Source organism: Meriones unguiculatus, chromosome 3 (genome assembly GCF_030254825.1).
Source record: "Meriones unguiculatus strain TT.TT164.6M chromosome 3, Bangor_MerUng_6.1, whole genome shotgun sequence".
Classification (NCBI taxonomy): Eukaryota; Metazoa; Chordata; class Mammalia; order Rodentia; family Muridae; genus Meriones; species Meriones unguiculatus.
The window spans coordinates 20,886,370-20,906,883 of record NC_083351.1 but is presented as its reverse complement, the minus strand read 5'-3'; the positions used below and the strand labels follow the sequence as shown (position 1 = coordinate 20,906,883).

Sequence of the window (20,514 nt, the reverse complement as noted above, 5' to 3'; positions counted from 1 at the left end):
GAGCTGAGCCTTCAGTCCCAGCATTGGTATATGGAGGCAGGAGAAGTTTGAGTTCAAGGTCAGCCTGGATGGCATAGATGCGTGTATTAGTTTTCTGTTGTAGAGATAAAATCAGCAAGGGCAAGTTAAGGAAAAAGAGCTTGTTTGAGCTTTTGCTTCTAGAGGGAGAGTTTATAATGGTTGGAGAGACATATACCACAGCCGTGGGAACAGGAAGCTGGAAGTTCTCACCTTTTGTCTTTGTCATGAAACACACAAGGGACCTGGAAGTGAGAGCAGGCCTTAACTCTTCAAAGCTGCCTCTGGGTACATACATCTTCCTCTTTAAACTGCTCACCAGTTTAGAGACCAAGGGTTCATTTATGCCTGAGCCTTTATGGACATTTCTCATTCAAACTACCAGAGCACCAAACAACACACTAACAAAAAAAGCAACAGTGTAACCACCATTTGTAGGCAGATGTTAAAGTACTTTGTACCAAATATTAGCTTATCAGGATCCACTGAGGACACAGTTTCATTGCCCACATAAGAAAGACACTCCTCCTTCCTCAAGCTCAAGATGACCTACACAAATTATCTCTCTAAAGCACAAAAAAATGAAATACTGAGTGCAGGAAGCATGGAGTCTACACGGAGGAAGCACAAGTTTCTTTTATAGTTGAAGCTTAGCGAAAAGAAGGGATTGGAGAGCACATCATTATCAGGAGGAAGGTACCAGGCCGAGAAGCATCTTTTGGTCAAATGAGGATTTGGTTACATGCAGATTGTGAGACTATCCTCCTCTCAATGAAGGGGAAAGTGGTATACGCCAGAACCTTAGCAATAAGTTTTTATAATAAAACTTCAACTTCTAATTACTTGATTTTTCTTCCCATACAACAATGAAACATTCTCTTGGAGTTATAGAGTATCTACTAATACAGACATTAAATTCAAGTGCATTGGAGGGACTTCTAAACTAGACACAGTGGTGTGTGGGTGAGGTAGGGGGAGGGCAGACAGGGAATACTTAAGTGCATGAATGTATGGGTCTTTAAATTGTGAGGAACACTGGTTCCCTTGAGAAAACTGATTCCTAATGGTGTTAGTGCTGCTGTGCTCTGTCAAAGCCTTTGCTGTAGTTCTTAGCATAGAAAGATTTTTTTAGTAGAAATTTTGCTAAGAAGCTATACTTTTTTTTTTTTTGGAAACAGTTTCTCTCTGCAGCCTTGGCTGTCCTGAAACTCAGCCCAGGCTGCCCTTAAACTCAGAGATCCACCTGCCTCTGCCTCCCAAGTGCTGGTAGTAAAGGCATGTGTCACCATGCCCAGCAAGAAGTTGTTACTTAAAAATATCACTTCCATCTTTGCTGGTTGTCTGCAGCACAGCTGTTTTTATGAAAAGATTAGTTACTTTTACTTTGTGTGGATGTTTGGTTTGAGAGTGGGTGTGTGTGCATGTGCACACAAATGCATGCTGCCTGCAGAGGCCAGAAGAGGGTGTCATATACTCTGGGATTGGAGTTATAGCAGGTCATGGGTTTAGATTTGAACCTGGGTCTTCTGGAGAACAACTGGTGCTCTTAACTGTTGAACCAGCTTTCTAGCCCTTGAAGTACAGCTGTGTTTAGCTGAAGGGCACCCTTTCTCCTTGTTTAGATTATGAGTTGAAAAAGGAAGAAAACAATGTCTTGGGATTTGGATGATAAGTTAAACTACCTCCCATGTGCTTTAATGTCCCCTTAATTCAACTTAAAAGTCCTCAGAAGTTTAAAGACACAATAACCTGAGCAGCAGGTGTGGATTCAGGAGAATATTTTTGTACAAATAGGAAAGCTTATGGATTGTGTTATAGTCTCCTGTGGTTACTGAGACCAAATATCTGGCAAGATTCTATTTTACGTGTATGGGTGTTTTACCTTCATATGTGTCTGTCTAGCCCAGAAATACTTCTTTTAGCTGTTCGTTTCAGAGAATTTTGGAACATATAACAGAGGACCTTTTCTATGGCAGACAAGTAGCAAACATTGAAACTGGCATTCAGGAAGAGGCCATGGCAACATATTTCCCCCTAGAGACATGTCTCCAGGGACTCTTCTCTAGTGCCTGTCTCTTGCCTTTCTGCTCCTCCCAATAATGTCATTCTTTTGAGACTCCTGCAGGGGATTGATCATTCATGCTATCAGTCTCTGGAGGTGCCTTGACATACCCTGAATATGCTCCATTTGTTTCTTAGTTGATGTTGAATCTAGTCACCTTTAGCTATCATCTTGACAACAGTTCTCAAACTTTCCACTTTGGTTTCAATATGGTCTCTGCTCTTTGCATGGAAGGGTAGTTAGGACATGATTGTGGATGTCCTAAAAGGGTGGATTTGTGAAAAGGAAAGAAATATTCTGAGAGTCATTTGCAGAAAGATCCCTTAGTGCATAATTGACCTTTATTTTCCCTGTTGTTTTTTTTTTTTTTTTTTTTGGTGACCTTAAAAAACTGTTTAATTTTGGATAGGGCTTTTATGGGGGGGGGGTGTTTTGTTTTGTTTGAGACAGGGTTTCTCTGTGTAGTCCTGGCTGTCCTGAAACTCACTTCTGTAGCCCAGGCTGGCCTCAAAATTTAGAGATCTTCATGCCTCTACCTCCCCAGTGCTGGGGTTTAAGGCCTGTGCTATTGCAGTGAGCCTGAGATAGTCTAATTCTTCTGGAACTGTGTTTCCCAAGCTGGCTTTGAAATTGTAGCAGTTCTCTTACTTTAGCTTCCCAAAGGCTGGGGTTACTAGCATGAACTAGCTGAATTTTTTTTAACCTTTTTAGAACAACTGACCATTTCTGTTTTTAGGATGTTGGTGATGATGGGGATTTGGGTCTTAGGTATCTCAGGCTGGTCTCAAACTTGACATATAGGTGACCGTGAACTCATTCTTCTGCTTCCACTTCTAAATGATACTGTTCTAGGCATTCACAGTCACACTGAGCTAAGATTCCATAATGTTTTGTATATTTAGAATAGTAGTTTAATAATATAGGCTACTGACTCATTTCTGGGTTAAATTGAATGCATTTAGATGGTTAGCTCTTTATCATTTAGAGAAGTACTACCCTTAGTATCTTTTAAATTTTATTGAGAAGGGCCTGGAGAGATGGTTTGTTGGTTAAGAGTACTTAACTGGCTGCTAGCTATTTCAGAGACTCATGTTCAGTTCCGGCATTTACATGGCAGCTCAACCATCTGGAACTCCACTTCTAGGGGATTTGACACTCTCACATGGACATACATGCAAGCAAAACACTAATGCACATAAAATAAAAAAATAACTAGTTAATATAATCTGATTGAGAAAGTCTAGAAGTTCTCTCCTTGTATATAGAGTGATAAAGAACGCATCTCTATTCACCAGAAGTAGACTTTAAATGATAATTGCAGATACCAGAAATTAGAAAGGAATAATAGTTTCCTTGAATATGAGATAGGAGGGTCTCATTATGTAACCCAGGCTGTCTTAGAACTCAGAGAACCATCTGCCTGTGTCTCTTGAGTGCTGAGGTTAAAATCATGTACATAGACTTAGAGTGATCTGATAGTGATCTGGGAAGCTGTTTATTTAGAGAAAGTAAAACTTGGTAGGATAGAGCCAGCATAGAGCAGGGCCTTAGTAAATGCTTCCACCTGTGGTTCAAACATTTATTTTTGGACTTTGCTTCTTTTTATCTCTAAGAGGTATTGAGTAAGAGAGTTTAGTTTCTAGGACTCTCCCAGACCAGAGATTCCTGGAATTTGACCTTAGGAAGAAAAAGAATTGTTTAGTCTTTTAGGAGAGAGGAAAAGAAATATGCCAAAGGACATTTAAGAGTGACTTGTTATTTCTAGAACTTTTCACTGGATTCCCCCCACCATACACATTTCCTACTCTACAATAGGGTTTCTTGTATTGCAGGCTGGCTTCAACAAGTTGTGACCTTGAACAGCTTAAAAATTTTCTTATTTGTGTGTGTGTGTGTGTGTGTGTGTGTATGTCTGTGTCTGCCCGAGTTTATGTGCACTGTATGCATGCAGGAGGTCGTGGAAGTCAGAAGAGAGTATCAAATTTTCTGAATGGAGTTAGAGGTGGGTGTGAGCTATCACATAGGTGGTGGGAACCCAACCTAGGTCATCTGCCAAACAGTAACCATTCTTCATTGCTGAGTCACCCTTTCCAGTCCCAATCTACATCCTACAGCCTTCATCTCCAGAGTGCTAGGTTGATAGGTGTGTACTACCATGCTCTGTTGATGTGATGCTGGGCTGCATACATGCTAACGTAACTGCAACTGAGTTAACACTCCTAGCCCTCTTTGGGTGCTTTTAAGTGACCCATTCACCTTCCTGCAGCTGAGTGGGAATGTCCATCAGGACACATGGGTTGGAAGAAGGACAAAGTGGGATAGGCTTAATATGTGAAATTATTTTCCATTATAGTTGACATTGTCTCCTAGATTGGAAAAGTTTTGATCAGTTAAAACGGCTTGTGAATCACATTTCTGAAAGGAACTGCTGTGTAAGCTAGCAGTTCCTTTTAAGTAGAGGTACATAAAAGTAGTTCATTCAGTTGATTACAAAATCGATTGGAGACATATTGTTGGCTCAGAAAGCAGGCCTTTCTAGATATGTCAATACAGAGTATCTGGCTAGGGTAACATCTCTTCTCTGAACTCTAGCTGTTCAGTGTAAACTGCAGTGATAGGGGTCCTAGTTGTGTTAACTCTGTATGAATACTGTTTGGTTTAGAGCATTTCCGATATTTTGCTGTTAGAACGAAATATAGCCAGGCCACATGATCCAAAAGAGCAAACTCTTAATAAATGGCTAACTTAGGTTAGGTTAGTTACTGTGTGTTGGATGTGAAGTGACTTTTCTGCGTTATTTGGGAATATTCCCGAGGCCTCAATAGTTTTGAGATTGGGTGTTTTAAGGGCAAAGATAAGGTGTCTTCTAATCTGGAAGAGTGGGTCTATCTGATATTTGGAACTGGGTTCCTAACTCCCTGTCCTGTCACTTTGGAATCTATGTGTATGTAGCTTACTACTCTACGTCCACCTTATCGCTTGTACTGAGAAGGCTGGGCCAGTCTTCCATTGTGAACATTGAGCTGTCTTGCTATGTGAAAAAGCAGGAAGCACAGTAGGACTCTTATTTTGGCTAAAATGTTAGCTTGAAAAAAAAAAGCTGGATATAGTATTGCACAATTCTTTTTTTTTTTAATATTTTTATTTATTTATTTTTATGTGCATTAGTGTGAATGTCTCAGATTGCTTGGAATGGGCATTACAGACAGTTGTGAGCTGCCATGTGGGTGCTGGGAATTGAACCCGGGTCCTTTGGAAGAGTAGGCAGTGCTCTTAACCACTGAGCCATCTCTCCAGCCCTGCACAATTCTTTTGATCAGGAGGCGGAGAACTCTTGAGGTTTTTGGCCAGCCTTGTCTTTGTAGTGAGTTCAGACTGCTAGGGCTATGTAGAGAGACCTTGTTTCAAAAGGGCATTTCTCATGTAGCCTAGGCTGGCCTTTGAACTCACTGCAATTTACCTGCCTTTGTGCTGGGATTGAATGGTGTATGCCACCATGGCAGGCTGTTAGTGTCTTCTTTTTGATGCTTATTTATGTACTTGATTTGAGAACAACTAAGCATTTATAAAAGTAAATACCAGCTTCAAATACCATATTTATTTGGTACCATCAATAGCATTATCTGAGTTTCCCTTTGTTATTTGAAACAAGACTTCATTATGTAGTCTAAGCTAGCCTTGAACTTTGTGCTATTGTTTTTGCTTGGAAAATGTTAAAATTATAGATATGTGCCACTTTACCTGACTTGTATCCCATCTCCACTCCCGCCCACTCCCCACCCCCCCCTTTTTTTTTAAAGATGAGGAAAGGAAGACCAGGTAAGGCTATAAGTGTCAGTACTGAATAGACTCATTCCATTTTGTTGGGTACAGTAAAAGAATAGCTACAAATATGTTGAACAAACACATTTTTTTGGGCTATATTTTTTACTTCATAAACACCCCCCTTCCTCTGTGGGCTATATTTTTTACTTCATAGACACCTCCCTCCCCCCCCCCCCCCCCCCCGTCCCTCTGTGTAGCTGTCCTGGAACTCGTTTTGTGGACTAGGCTGGCCTCAAACTCATAAAAATCCACCTGCCTCTGCCTCCCAGATGCTGGGATTAAAGGCATGTGCCCTGGTTTTCATGATGATCTTGCCATGTTAGAATGTTTTTTTAAAGCAGCAGAAACAGGTGTGATCATGCTCCAGCTGTTTGAATCTAGGAATAACACTCGAAGTCCTTCATGTTGAGTCTTAATCTTTTAGTACTTAGCTTCCAGTTGCTGCTCTTCCATGAAGCTCTTCTGTTGGCTCACCATCTAGAAGCTATAGAGAGAGTTCAGGTTGCAGGTCCTGTTCTTAGGCCCAGAACTCTGGGTCAGTTCAGTAATTTTGAGCTCCTAGGGTTGTGAAGATGTGGAGAGGATGGGTAACAACAAAACTGAAAGGCCTTGCCCCTTTTCGGGACTTAGGGTGTTGCTGCCGCCCTTCAAGTGGAGTCTGATATGGAGGAGTCCTACTATGTAGCTTTGGTTAGCCTAAAACCTAAAGTGATCTTGCCTCTGACTCATGGATACTGGGAGCCTGTAGGTACACTGTACCATATCCTGCCAAAGCATTTGTTACCAAGGTCTTATGGTTGAACTAGATCAATAGGCTGCTTTTTCTGTATCATCTAAGGCATACCCTATTCTGTATACATAGCCAGACATAATGGTTGGGCTTACTTGTGCTATAGTGCTCACTCATATGTATTAAATATGATGTGTGCAATTATTTTTGTTTGCTATTTATTTACTTATTTAGATTGGTTTATTTATACAGTATTCTGCCTGCATGCCTACATACCAGAAGAGGGCATCAGATCTCACTATAGATGGTTGTAAGCCACCATGTGCTTGCTGGAAATTGAACTCAGGACCTTTGAAAGAACAGCCAGTGCTTTTAACCTCTGAGCCATCTCTTCAGCCTCCCTCCTCCCTCCTTTAAAAAAAAAAAGTGTTTTGAGACAGAGTCTCACTGTGTAGTTTAGCCCTGGCTGTCCTGGAACTCAGAGATCTGCCTGCCTTTGCTTTCCAAGTTGCTGGGATTAAGGATGTTTACTACCATGCCCAGAAAACCTTTGTCTTTTATAGTAAATTTGCTGTAAGGAACCAGAGAGCATCAAACTTACTTCATTGTATTTTGATTTGGTTATTATAGTAATACACTCAAAGGCTTTTCTATTTGTATTCCCTGTATAAGTAGCAGCCAGTTTTTGGGACTGTTTATTCATTTTTGAAAATGCATGAGAAGGGCACTCCTACCTCTTGCATAGAGGTCCCCATTGCTCATGCTTAAATAGTTAGTACTAGAGTCTGCCTGCCAGTGTGGATGGATTGAGTGTTGTGTTCCACCTCTTAGTTATTTGCTTGGAATTTCAGGAACTAGAGGGTCTTGGTTGTAAAATGGTATTTGAACTGTCTTATTCTTCAACTTTGTGCTAAGGGGTCTCAGGCAGGTCTTTTGTACACTAGGCCCTCAAGAAAAATGCTGTCATTTTTGACATAGAGGCCTGTTTTAACAGGAATACGGTTGGAGCACAAATGATCCATATCATTTATGCATCAATAAAAGCATATGACTTCATCAGTAGGTAACTTGACAGATAACACAGTTCCATTTTATTGAGTGTTCTTTCCTGTCATTCTTTTGGTCTGATTGCCAAGTGTTATGAAGATTAGAGAGAGATTTCCTTTTTCACTGTTCTAGTAACTTGAAGTGGGAGCTTGTAAAGAAAGCTTTCAGTGGACTCAGGAGTGCTCAGTGGAGAGAGAAAGGTCAGCCTGTGACTTGTCTCCAGATTAATTTATCAGAAGTGACAGGAAGGTTTGAGGTGCTATCTGTGTTTGGATGTCTTTGAAGGGCTTCTTTCATAAAATCAACATGTCTTTGCAGACTGTTTTCAGGAGAAGTTGCCCCTGATGGCTGTGTGTTAAAGTGTAGGTATTGTCAGAGAGCCAGCAGCTCTCACTGGTGGCTGTCCTAAAGGGCATCAGTTCTTCATATGTTCAACTCCCTCCCCAAATTACACCTCTTGGTTCCTCAGCATTTCATAGTGGACCTTCAGAGCACCTTAATATATTCTGGATGGTTGAAATTATATTTGCCCTTCGTGCCTCATATGACTACAGAATAGTTTTTCAGTTAAAACAACTTAAGGAATGAGTTGGCTTCCCTAATTATTGCATTCTTGTTCATTATAATGGGTTTTGATTCCTTTAAAAAAAGATTGTTTTTTTTTCAAGGTAGGGCTATTGATTAATTGATTGATTGATTATATATTCAGTGTTTTGCCTGCATAGAGGCCTTAACACCACAAAGAGGGCACCAGATCTCATTATAGAGGTGGTGAGCCACCATGTGGTTGCTGGGAATTGAACTCAGGACCTTTGGAAGTACAGCCAGTGCTCTTAACGTCTAAGCCATCTCTCCAGCTTTGATTCTTAATTTCTAAGTATGGATGGCTCAGTGATTAAGAGCGCATGTTCTTCTAGGGGACCTGGGATTAATTCTCACTACCCACATGGTGTCTCACAAACCACCCATAACTCCATTTCCATGAGATCTGATACCCTCTTTTGACCTCTGAAGACACCAATTACTCGCATGGTATACATGTAAAACACTCTCACAGAAAATGAATAAATATTAAAAAAATTACAGTTACACAAAACAAAACTTGCCCTGGGAACTAGGGATATAGCTTAGTCCTGTATCCAATGAATTAATTAAGTAAAGCAGTGGGAGAGCTGAGAGGTATCTCAAAGTTCTTTACCTTCTTAGTTAGGGCTTTACACCTTAGGTACTACAGACCTATCCTGGCCCCATTTGAAGAATTTCTTTAGTTACCATTGTGCATGCAGGTATACCTGGAGCCTGAAGCAGGCAGATCTCTGTGAATTTGGGGTCAACCTGATTCTACAGAGTGAGTTTTAGACAGTCAGGTCTATGTAGAGATCCCTGTCTCTTGCCCCACCTCAACAAAACAAAACCTTAAGACCCCACCAGAACTGGGTTTCTCACTGTAACTGTAGAATCCATGCTAGCCATGCACTTGAGCCTCAGCATCCTGTGTACTGGGATTACAGACACGAATTTGCTGGTAGAACTTAATTTTTTTCGATAAACAGAAAAAAAAAAGTGTTGGGATTTTTTTAGATTGAGGAAGGAAAGACTAAATGACTCTATCTTGGCCAGCTGAACGGTTGGTGGGTTTCACTACAGTGATGGAACTAGTGTTGGAAGGCAGTAGGCCTGCTCATCAGAAGTGTCTGATAAACCTAGGACAACACAGTTGTTAGCTTCAGGGCTGGAGAAATAGCTCAGGATTTAGTGCTACTCCAGAGCTGCCTGTGAGCCCAGTGCTAGAGGACCTCTTCTGTCCTTCACAGAGCATGCACAAGGGAAGTTCACACATACATACGATAAAAATAGTAAATATCTTAAAAAGAAATTCCTTTGTTTCCCACACCAAGGATTCATGTAGTACTGGGCATTAAATGCAGGACTTGGCAGGCTTGGCAAGCAATTGAGCCAGCTCCTCAGCCCTGTCATATGCTGCTGCTTTTCTATCTATCTATCTATCTATCTATCTATCTATCTATCTATCTATCTATGTAATTTAATTTTATGTGCATCAGCGTGAAGGTGTCAGATCCCTTGAAAATGGAGACAGTTGTGAGCTGCCATGTGGGTGCTGGGAATTGAACCCCGGTCCTTTGGAAGAACAGACAGTCTTCTTAGCCACTGAGCCATCTCTCCAGCCCCTGCTTTTTATTTTTTATTATTTTTTTTTAAAGAGAGGGTTTCTCTGTGTAGCCCCTGCTGACCTGGGACTTGCCCAGTAGACGAGGCCAACCTGGACTCAGGAATGTCTGCCTCTGCCTCCCGAGTACTGGAATAAAGGCACGCACCACCACCGCCCAACTTATATGCTTGAAAAAGCCAGAGATCATTTTTAATTACTCTTTATTTAAGCTGCCATTTACAAACTTAGCTGCAACTTACAAACTTAGCTGCAACTTTAGGTATTCAAATTATGTTAAGAAATATAGTATACTGTCCTAAATTATCACCAGCCTTTGTAATTTTGAATTGACACTGAAACAAATGCTTTTAAGAATTCCAGAGCATTTACTCTCAGTTCTTATTTATTAGATTATGAGTTAGTAGTAAACTGTTGAGGATATTTTAAAAAGGTTGAAATTGGATGGCTATATATGTGTGTGTACTATGTATGTGGGTGTATACTTTCCACTGTGTGTGTGGATGTCAGGGGACAACTTTAAGGGGTCAGTTCTCTCCTTCTATCATGTGGGTCTCAGGGATTGAATTTAAGCGATCAGGCTTGCTGGCAGAGCACCATCATTTATTGTCATTTTGAGTCTCTACCAATTCTACAAAGAATTCATAATTTTGTCAGTAAGTACTGAGTTTTGTTAGCTTTCTTCCTGTCTTTCTTTCTTTTCTCTCTCTCTCTCTCTTTCATTCTTTTCTCTCTCTCCTTCCTCCCTCCCCCCCTTCTTTTTCTCTTTCGTCTTAATTTGTAATAACACAGGCTATCCTCAAACTCAGAATTCTTCTGTCTCACAGGTTCTGGGATTGCAGATGTGTACCACTATACCTGCTATCTTATTGGTCTTTGAAAAATAATTTTATATGTATGTGGATAGGCATGTGGAGGTCAGAGAACAAGTTTAGGGGCAGTTAGTAATACAGGGATTGATCTCAGACCATCAGGCAAATGCCTTTTCCTGTTGAGTTACCTCACTGGCCCATCCTGGAACATTGATTTAGAAGGGAACAGTGCACAAAGAGAAGCAGTCTTTTTCTTTATAAATTTGAGGGAGGGAGGGAGAGGAGAGAGGAGGGGGGATGATTCCCAAATGTGCATATATGTTGAGAAAGAATTTTGTATGCAATCCAGGATTGTGGTAATCCCCATTAGTCTTGGGATGCTAGTATTACAGGCATATGCACCACTGTGTCAGATTGAAGAACCTTTGTTGTTCAGATAAATCCTTGGGAATTCAGATGGCCCTTTGTTCATTCTTATTCTTGTGGTAACAGTCTTTATTTTCTATACTTCAAAAAATTATACTTTTATTTTCTGAGATACTGGCTCATTCTATAGCCCAGGTTGGCTTTATGTTTTAAAAAAAAAACTTGAATAAAACTTTAATAAACAGTGATGAGTTAACATCAGTGTAAGTCATGGCATTTCTGAATACTTTTTGTATTGTCTCATTTAGCTTTACAAGAGTCTGGTAGGAAGGTACTAGCTAAATCTGAGGGATTTAAGGTTTGAAAAGAAATTTCTAGAAATGCTGTTGTTTTCATGGTCTTGTGAATTACCATAGTCATCATTATAGCTCAAATTGCAGTCTCAAAAGCCCTTGTCCTGACTTAATTTCAGCTTCTGTTAATGTAATGAGATGATGAGAATATATACTAAGAGACTTAAAGGATTTTCTTTTTCTTGAATCTTACCAGGTGGTTAAATGTTTAGTCATTTGAACGAGGCTTGGAAATTTGAGTAGCCATATAACATGATGAAACCTGATCGTGCCTGTTAGTTTGTAAGCATCTCTTTGTGTGTTTTACAAGCCAGATTTCTGCAGGGAGTGGTGTGGAGGGGGAGAGAGAGAGAGGATAGAAGAAAGAGTGGAGAGAGTAGAAGTGAGAACCGGAGGAGACTTTGGAGAGAGGTGGGTTGATATCTGCAACATGATTTACAAGTGGAATCAGTTAACACTGTAGAGGGTAAGGTAGTAGAGATGATACCCACTTTTTTTTGGGGGGGGTTCGAGAAAGGGTAGATCTCTGTATTCCTGGCTGTCCTGGAACTCCCTCTGTAGACTGTAGATCTGCCTTCATCTGCCTTCTGAATGCTGGGATTAAAGGTGTGTGCCATCAATGCCTGGCCCTGTCAACTCGCTATTAAGGCAGCAGAGAACCTCATGGGTACTTCTCTGGGCAAATATTAGTATTTGTGGTCATACATGCTAATTCTCAGTAATAGCTTGTCTAGATGCCACAGAGCTATAGTCATGGTTCCTGTGAAGTTTGGGTGACCGAGCACATTGGGCAGCCTTGACTTGGGGAAGTCTCACTCCTTTCCTAGAGTAGCAGGAGCTCTTCATTGTTACTGGAATTGCATTATTTAACTTGATGTTCATGACAGACTATTTGTCAGGTGAGATAAGGAGGCTTATAGAGAAGATGTAAAGCCAGATGTGAGATTCAGAGATTTCCTATGTATTATCACTGAACTTAGAAAGACATCTTAGAGGTGTTTGTTTGTGTGTGTGTGTGTGTATGTTAAAAGTTCCTTAACAAGGAATATAAAATGATTGTGTGAGGTTCCTGGTTTTAAATATTTGTTTCTGTTTCTGTTTTTGGTTTTTTTTTTTTTTTTTTTTTTTTTTTTTGCTAGCTTATACTTGGCCTGGAACTTACAGGAAAAACAAACTGGCTTGTAAGTTTGAGGTAGATGCTAGATGTCAGGCATGAGTAACCCGTACTCCACTGAGTATAATTTTGTTTATTGTCTTTTTTGTTAGACTCAAAAAACAAAAAGGTGTTCCTAGGTAAATCATCAGTCTCCCAAGTGTCTGAGAGCACTTCTGTATTTCACTCTGTCTTGCTTAAGCATCATGAAGTGTTTATCTGTTTAAACATCTCTTTTGTGAACCTATGGTTCAGGAGGAGATAAAGTGGCTAATTCTCCCCGCCCCTTCTTCTAGTTAATTAGGAATAATTTATAGGGAAAGAGAATGAGGCCTGCTTTATTACTGAGGATGGCAAGATGACCCCCCACCCTCTCTGTTTGTAGGGTTGTTTTGTTTCAAGATATGGGTTTCTCTGTGTACCTTTCTTTGGTTGTCCTGGAACTCATTCTGTAGATCAGGCTGGTCTCAAACTTAGAGACCTGCCTGCCTCTGCCTCTGGATTACTGAGATTAAAGGTGTGTACCACCACTGCCCAGCTAGTTTGTACATCTTCATTCAGGTCTTTATTAGTCATTCAGAGAAATTGGATTATGACATTGACCTCACTCAAACCAGAACCACAAGAGACTAATGGGTAAAAGCCAAATTGTAGGCTGTTAATTTCTGAGAGTAACTGTGATCAGTGATCACAGTGCTTGGCTACAGAGGAAATCAGTTCTGTGAAGCTGCTTCTGTTAGCATTGGAGCCAGAGAAGTTGCTGGGCTGACGATTTCAGTGTTTACTGTACTCAAGCTGACTTCTCTTGCTCTCTTTCATAGGTGTGGACTTGTTTGTGTATCATGTGCCCTTTTCAACGTGCCAACTGGGTTAATGCAGTCTGACTGCATTTGTTTCCTTGGCTTTATTGGACCAATTCCCAATTCACACCACTCTCCTTTAGAATTGTCAGATTTTAATCCTTTATAGTAGCCTAGTTTTCCCTTAAAGTGAATTTTGTAAAATTGTGCTGTGATTTATTTTATTTTATTTTTTATTTTTTTTTGTGGCTGTAATGTCAGCACCAGGAAACTGAAGCAGGAGGATTGCCTAGACTTGTAAATCAGCTTAGGCTATTTAGTGAGTTCCTCCAAGCCTGCCTGCCTTTACCTGCCCCACAAAAAGAAGTCTGCTGGCTGGGAATGTTGCCCAGCAGCAGAGTGCTTTAGCATTTGAACTTTGCTTAGACCAGCAATAGTTCTCCCCAACTCCAAATCTCAAAAATAAATTAAGGCTTCTTGCATTTAAATTTGTAGTAATTGAAATTAGGTCTGACTGAAGTAAAAGTTTGACAACTTACGTGTTGGTGGCAGTGGTTTGGCTTGTGGGGTGCTGTAGTTCATGCTGTGGATAGAATTACCTCTGGAGGGGTGCTTGCTGAATTTAAGTCTTGATCTTGTTCTATAATAAAGCTGTTATCCAGCTCTTTTAACAGCAGAGTTGAAGGTAGACAGATATCCTTACTCTTGTTGACTTTGAATATAGAGTTGAAAGTGTTGAGCCACTACTTGTCACTCAGCATGCAGTTTTAAAAGCTACTTATTTTTAATGTGGAAGGGTTATAGGCTAGAGTATTGAAGAACATGAACTAGACAGAGCTAAATGATTACTTTTTTTTTCTAACTCAAAAATCTTTGTACTTTTAGCACTGGAAGTGGTATGAGAATTGTTTTGTTTGTTTTGGTAGCTGTTCAGGCCTATAGACCAGGCTGGCCTTGAACTCACAGAGCTCTGCCTGCCTCTGCCTCCTGAGTGCTGGGATTAAAGACATGTGCCAGCACCACCCGTTGAGAGTTATTCTTAAAACTAAACTCAAGTGTTTGAAATACACACTTCCACATAGTCATGATTGGATCAGTTTCCCAATGTATAACAGATTTTAGACAGTTCAGAAGGCCATCGTTTAAACCTCAGAACTTCATAAGGTTTCTCACAAGCTCCAGGCATGTATGTTCAGTTGCTTTATCAGAGAAGAATCTTCTTCAAATTCATGTGGTTGATGTCAGGATCCAGGCCTTAATGTACTCTTAGGGTGAGGGTTTCAGTTCCTAGTGAATTGTTGGATAGAGATCTGTCGTTGTTGCCAAGGTGGCCACTCTGTGGTGTGGTTCACAGCACAGCAGCTCTCTAATGTGAGCAAGCTGGGCTGTGGTGATGGTAGACTTTGACCTCACAGCATCTTATTAGTGGGTCTTGTTTAAAAGGGACTAGGTCTTTTGGAGTCAGCTCTGCAGCTTACCACAATTGAATACAGACAGTAGGCTTTATAGTGAAGAATTGCAAGGTTCTGTGAAGAACTCAGAGATATACAAAAGGGCTTAACTAAGCTTCTTTTGACTTTGCCTAGATCCCTTGGTTCAGGGATTCCTTTGCTGTTTGCTGGGCACCCATGCAGTGCATCCATTCTATCCTGCCTGGCCCCAATCAGTATGCTGCACTCTGCTCTCCCACCTTCTTTTTTATCTCTTGGGAACTTGCCTAAATAGTGTCTGCTCTTCTCACTGATAACAGCTGATCTCTACCTCCACCTCACAAATGTATAAGGAGCTATAGCACTGTGGAGGTTACCTCTAACATCTGTTTAGTATTTGTTTTCTATTTTTAGTAGTAGAACTGGTTGACTCATAGTGCGCTAGAAACACATTTTTCACGTATATTTCATTGAGGTTTCTTGCATCTGTTACTAGTAGGAAATAGACTCTACCTTATTTTTTTTTAACATTTGTTTCATTGTTCATTTATTTGTGTGTTTATGTGTGTTTGTGGATTGTGTGTCATAGTGGTGTGTGGAGTACAACACATGTGGAGTTGGTTCTTTTCTAACATGTGGGTGTCAGGAATTGAACTCAAGTTGTCAGGTTTGGAGGCAAGCAGCTTTGCCCTCTGAGACAGCTCAGTAGCCTTAAAAATCTCCATTTTAGCAATGTGCCTCATGCTTACTGTACTGTTTCCTTTTTAAGGAGTGGAGCCTAAAAAACATTTTGCTTTCATCTGCTCACCTGCACTTGCTGCTTTGTGTATTGTGACAACCTAATAGACTATAAATAAACAATGTCAGAATCCTGCAAGTCTCCTTTTACCCCTTGAGCTCAATGATTGCTGCTTTTAGTTACCAATTTGATAAATTATAGCAAGTCTGTTTATATGTTGAGCCTGGTACTGTCAAGGCTTTCTTGAGCTTATATAGAAAATGATGAAGACTGAAAAAATGACAACAAAGGGCTGTTTTAATCACTTTTGCTCTTTACACCATTTCACAGAGTATAACATTAACCAACAAGAGCTGTGGCCTCTTGTTCTGATATTGTTACTCCTTGAAGCACAAAAAGGGAGTCCTAAATTGGGACTACTGTTTGGTCTGGTCTCACCCTCTTCAAAATATGAATGAGAATTTTGTCACTTAAAGGTGGAATGGGCTCTTTTACAAGATGAAAGGAAAAAAGAATGTGAAAACAGTTTTCAAATTGACCCTTGTATAGTTAATAATTCTCATTATCTCTTCTGGAATTTGACAATGATTTTGCTTATGTCTGATGGCACTGAATACATTTCCTGAGAAGCCGTTTGGTGAACATTGTGCTTGGTACTTGCTGATGATGTTTCTGATTGGCAGAGTCTCAGAAAAACAGGTGTGTCATCTGAGAAAACAGGAGGCCACCAAGGGGCTGTTTAATAGTAGTTGCCAGGACACGTCAGAATTGTCCGGTTCAGGGATTCCTGGCTCCTGCTTAGCTTTTTTGGACACCTGTTTCTCCTCTTTTTCCTTCTTCCCCTCCCAACCTACTTTAGTAAACAGATTTCAGAAGCATTGAGGAATAATTTGACTGATGCTTATAATTAACTGTCCATCTTTGAGGCAGCTCAGCATTTGTACAATTAAACATCAGGCCAAAGTCTTTTTGTTAGGGTTCTGTTTGAAAAAGGTGGCAAACTGCTTGGTTCTATGTTGGAACTCACACTTGTGGAACAGTTTGGAACCTTTTGAGGGTGGATTAATGCTATACTGACAAAGCTGTAGTGAGGCTGGGGTTTGTTCTGTTAGCTTCGTTTTCTTTATTATGCTTGGGTGTAGCTAATAAGTTGGAAAGTTAAACCTGTCCAGGACAAGAACAGATCTCTTGGGCTTTTTGGCATTTTATTTCTGAAAGTCAGCATTCCGTTTCTGACATTGGATAAGTCAGTTCTTCAGGTGTGCCCTTATGCTCAGAAATAGTGATTACAAACTTCTTGGTAGCCTGTCTGAGGAATAATGGTTGAAAAGAAAACATAATTAGAGGAAATAAGAGGGAGATGTTTTATTAAGTAAAGCTGGTGAGCAGACCAAGAATGATGGCAGCCTTAAGGAATTTTTCTTTGTAACAAGACCACTGTTTCTTTGATTGAAGTCATTTTAATGACACTGTCAAGTATTTTTAAACCTAACAAATGTCAGGAAGTTTGATTTCCTTTCTCAAAGTAGCTGAATGGCTTTTCTCTCTTCCTAAAATCTTAGAATACATGAATGTGATAGGGAAGTGTTGTTTAATAGAAGCAGTATAGTGTTCAGCATTTTGTAACTGGGGTTTCAAAGCTGGGTTTGTGTTCTTGCTTGAGTAACTTTGTATGGTCAGTCAGAGCATGTGCAGAAAGTATTAACAGTCGTAGGTACATTCTTTTGCAGTTAGAGCCCTCTTATCAAGCAGTTAGCTAATTGGGCAATGTTTGTATTTGTACTCTTGTTGCCTCAAAGATCTTCATACAGACTAAGTGAATGATTTTAGATATTTATAATTAGTATCCCCTTGCTTTAGGCCTTTCTGTGTCTTTTACCAAGTAAGAATAGTACTCTGCTCTCAGCTGTGTAGCCAAAACACTTTGATTGAGACCTTTAGGGCCCTTGAGCATCTTCAGTACCCTTGTCTAAAGAAAGTGTTGACTGCTGTACTTTCATTCTTTATGGATTCTTTAAAAGCATCTATTATTTTTAATTTGCAGCAGCTCTTGCCAGGTAAAAAGTTTTGGGAAACAGATGAATCCAGCAAAGATGGACCAAAAGGAATATTCCTGGGTGATCAATGGCGAGACAGTGCCTGGGGAACATCAGGTAATCTAGCTCTAGCCTCTCTACTGTGATTTGTGCCTGTCTTAGCGCTCCCTTCCTCAGCACTTGGCAAGTCATGGATTTCACATCAGTGGCAGAAACATGCCAAGCAAATGCCCTGTCCTGTAGTATAATTGCCACTAAGGAGCTTAGATGATGTAATATATTAAAAATAATTAACACAAAACCAACTCTTCAATATTTTCTGGAGTGCTAGTCACAGGAGAATGGACTCATTTCAAGTGACCATAATTTTAGCTCTGAGTTTCCCCTCTGTGCTGCTGTCAGCTTGCCTGGAATTGGAAAATCCAAGCCTGTACTTTGAACTTCATGATTTTCTTTTTCTTTTTTGCCCTGACATTCTGTGCCATATATGGGATAGTTAGTTATCTTTAAATGTGCGTGGGGCTGAATGAAATCACCAGGCACAGAAATTCTTGTGGTAGACTTTTCCCCTAAAGAGGGCTGGGGAAAGCTGGTAGAGAGAGGCAGAAACACCAACAGCAGAAAGAAGCCATAGCTTCTAGGGAGGGGGAAGACAAAACAAGCACCGGACAAGCTCTTTCAGGACAGTGTAAAAGGGAGTCTGCAGAAAGATTTGTTGTTGCCAGAAAACAGAGAAGTTCTGCAACTTGAAAGAGGTGAACATTGGCTTCTCTATGTGAACTGCTGTACTCCTCTGCTCTCCTTGATAGAGGAAAGATGTGTTCTGTGTCCTTAGCCTATATAGAATATCTAGACTTAAGAGACCTTGGCTCAGCAGACCATGGCAGGTCTCCTGATTGATTCCCAGACATTGGTTTATCCACGAGACATCACTCATAATTTGTTTGGGCCTCTGGCTGCACTGTGTCATACTTGTGTATCTTTTTTGTAGATCATTCAGTTTCCCAGCCAATCATGGTGCAGAGAAGACCTGGTCAGAGTTTCCATGTGAACAGTGAGGTCAATTCTGTACTGTCCCCACGATCGGAGAGTGGGGGACTAGGCGTTAGCATGGTGGAGTATGTGTTGAGCTCATCCCCGGGCGATTCCTGTCTAAGAAAAGGAGGATTTGTAAGTTGGCTTGAGGAACTTGTTCCTATCTCTTTCTTCCCCCTTTCCCCAAAGCAAACTGCGCCTGTTGTTTCCTAGGTACTCACAGCATTCATTATAGGATGTTTTAAAACTTTCGCTGTAGCATAGAGCTTAGCAAGCGTAGCAGAAGAGGTCAACTATACTTTAAAGATAGAAAAGTAATGTATTCTTTTCCCCCTGGGGGTGGGATGAGGGTATACATTGTTAGGTGAGGTAAGAGCAAAAATCAAAGTCTCAGTTAATTGTTCTATAAGAAAACATTCTTCATTAAAACCAAAAGCATAAAAGAGAAGGACTTTCTTTATAAAGAAAATAGAAGCTAGGTGTCAGCGTGAGGTACTTGTGTGGGAGAAATTATTGACCACTACCTAAGAACCTTAAAAAGGACAAGGCATGTGGGGTCATTCTTGTTTTGCAGGCTAGATTTTAATTTTATGATGGCTTTTCTTGAGCAGCTTTGTTTCCTGTGCTTATCCTGTTGGAGAGTTTGATTTTTTTAAATTTTGTTTTGCTTTTGTTTTTTGGTTTGTTTTTTAATTCATTGCCACTAACCCCACTCACCCTGGCTGAATGACAGCCAAAGCAGCCTCTGTGCTTTGTGCCACTTCCTGTGAAATCTTAGCATTCTCTTGGAAGCTTTGTGATGGCCTTTCTTAAAGCACTCTGTATTATCAGCTTTATAGCTCGAAGAATCTTAAATATATCTACTGGAGTCTTCCTCATTTTGTACTCTGTTATATGTTGCAGCTATCTGCTTGCCTTCTTTCCCTCCTAACTCGTTTTGTTCTGCATCTTTTCAGTCCTTTTTCCAGAAGTCACTGTGACCTAATACTATCTGATGGCAAATCCTTAAGATACCTTCTTTTCCCCATATCATCATAATTTTGGCTTTATCCACACATGTGTTTCTTTATATGTTGCATTTGTTCCCTACAGTATTTCCCTGTGCTGGTCGGTCCTATTTCCCTTTTGTCACTTAAAATTGTAAGTAGCAGTAGTTGGTGTTGGTAGCCTGCTCTCTGTATGTTAAGTACATTCTTGAGGACTAGTCTTTTCAAAGCTGACCTGAATGCTTCTGGATCTTTTGACTTGGTCCAGACATTGTGACTTGTAAATCAGATCAGATAGGGAACTGCTTTTGTATTTGTTTCTTCTCTCTGGGCTCCTTGGGGAGGACAAGATCTACACTTTGGATATGAGGAATGGGATTGAGCCAAATGATCATTTGCCTATCTTCTCAAGGGAAGAATGGAAGGAACCCTGCTTTCTTCTCCCTCACAGCTTAGTCCTGTTTCTTAAATGAAGTACTGCCTTCTAAGCACTGCGAACCACCGTAAGCTATTCGCTGGAGAAACATGAGTGTGGTGTACTAGTGAGCTGCTGGTGAGGTGACCCTGAACCCTGGTAGCAATGGCTGTGGACTCTTGACAGTTTCTGGTTTGTGGTCATTAGGCACAGGCACACAGCAGAAGTTCGCAGGAGGCAGAAAAAAGCATTTGATTTAAAAGTAGATAAAACAGAATGAATTATTACTGTCATTTTAGAGTTTATGATAAAGCCCTGCCTTTGGATTTTAAAGGAGGGTCCCATACCTCGTTGTTTTGGAAAATTGGTGATTTTTAGCTCTTCATGGTATTGTGACTAGATTAAGTCTCAGGCTAGATGAGAACTGATAACTACCTCACCTCCAAGTGAAAACAGTACTCCCCAGGAGGCAGGGCTCTTAGCAGTCAGATAAATAATTCTCCAAGTCTGTCTTCTCCT

General features: G+C 40.5%; 1 protein-coding gene across 19 annotated transcripts in view; it reads left to right on the top strand.

Moving 5' to 3' along the window:
• Positions 1 to 20,514, top strand: part of Pum1 (pumilio RNA binding family member 1) — a 114,255-nt gene that overhangs the window by 35,165 nt on the left and 58,576 nt on the right. For 10 of the 19 annotated variants that reach the window (XM_021636464.2, XM_060379455.1, XM_060379454.1 and 7 more), the window contains 2 exons: positions 17,568 to 17,676; positions 18,551 to 18,729. The exons of 7 other annotated variants lie outside the window; for them this stretch is intronic. In XM_021636464.2, the coding sequence (XP_021492139.1) occupies positions 17,568 to 17,676; positions 18,551 to 18,729 (288 nt within the window). The remainder of the gene's footprint in view (positions 1 to 17,567; positions 17,677 to 18,550; positions 18,730 to 20,514) is intronic. 2 more of the 19 variants (XM_060379452.1, XM_060379459.1) reach the window with 1 other exon arrangement.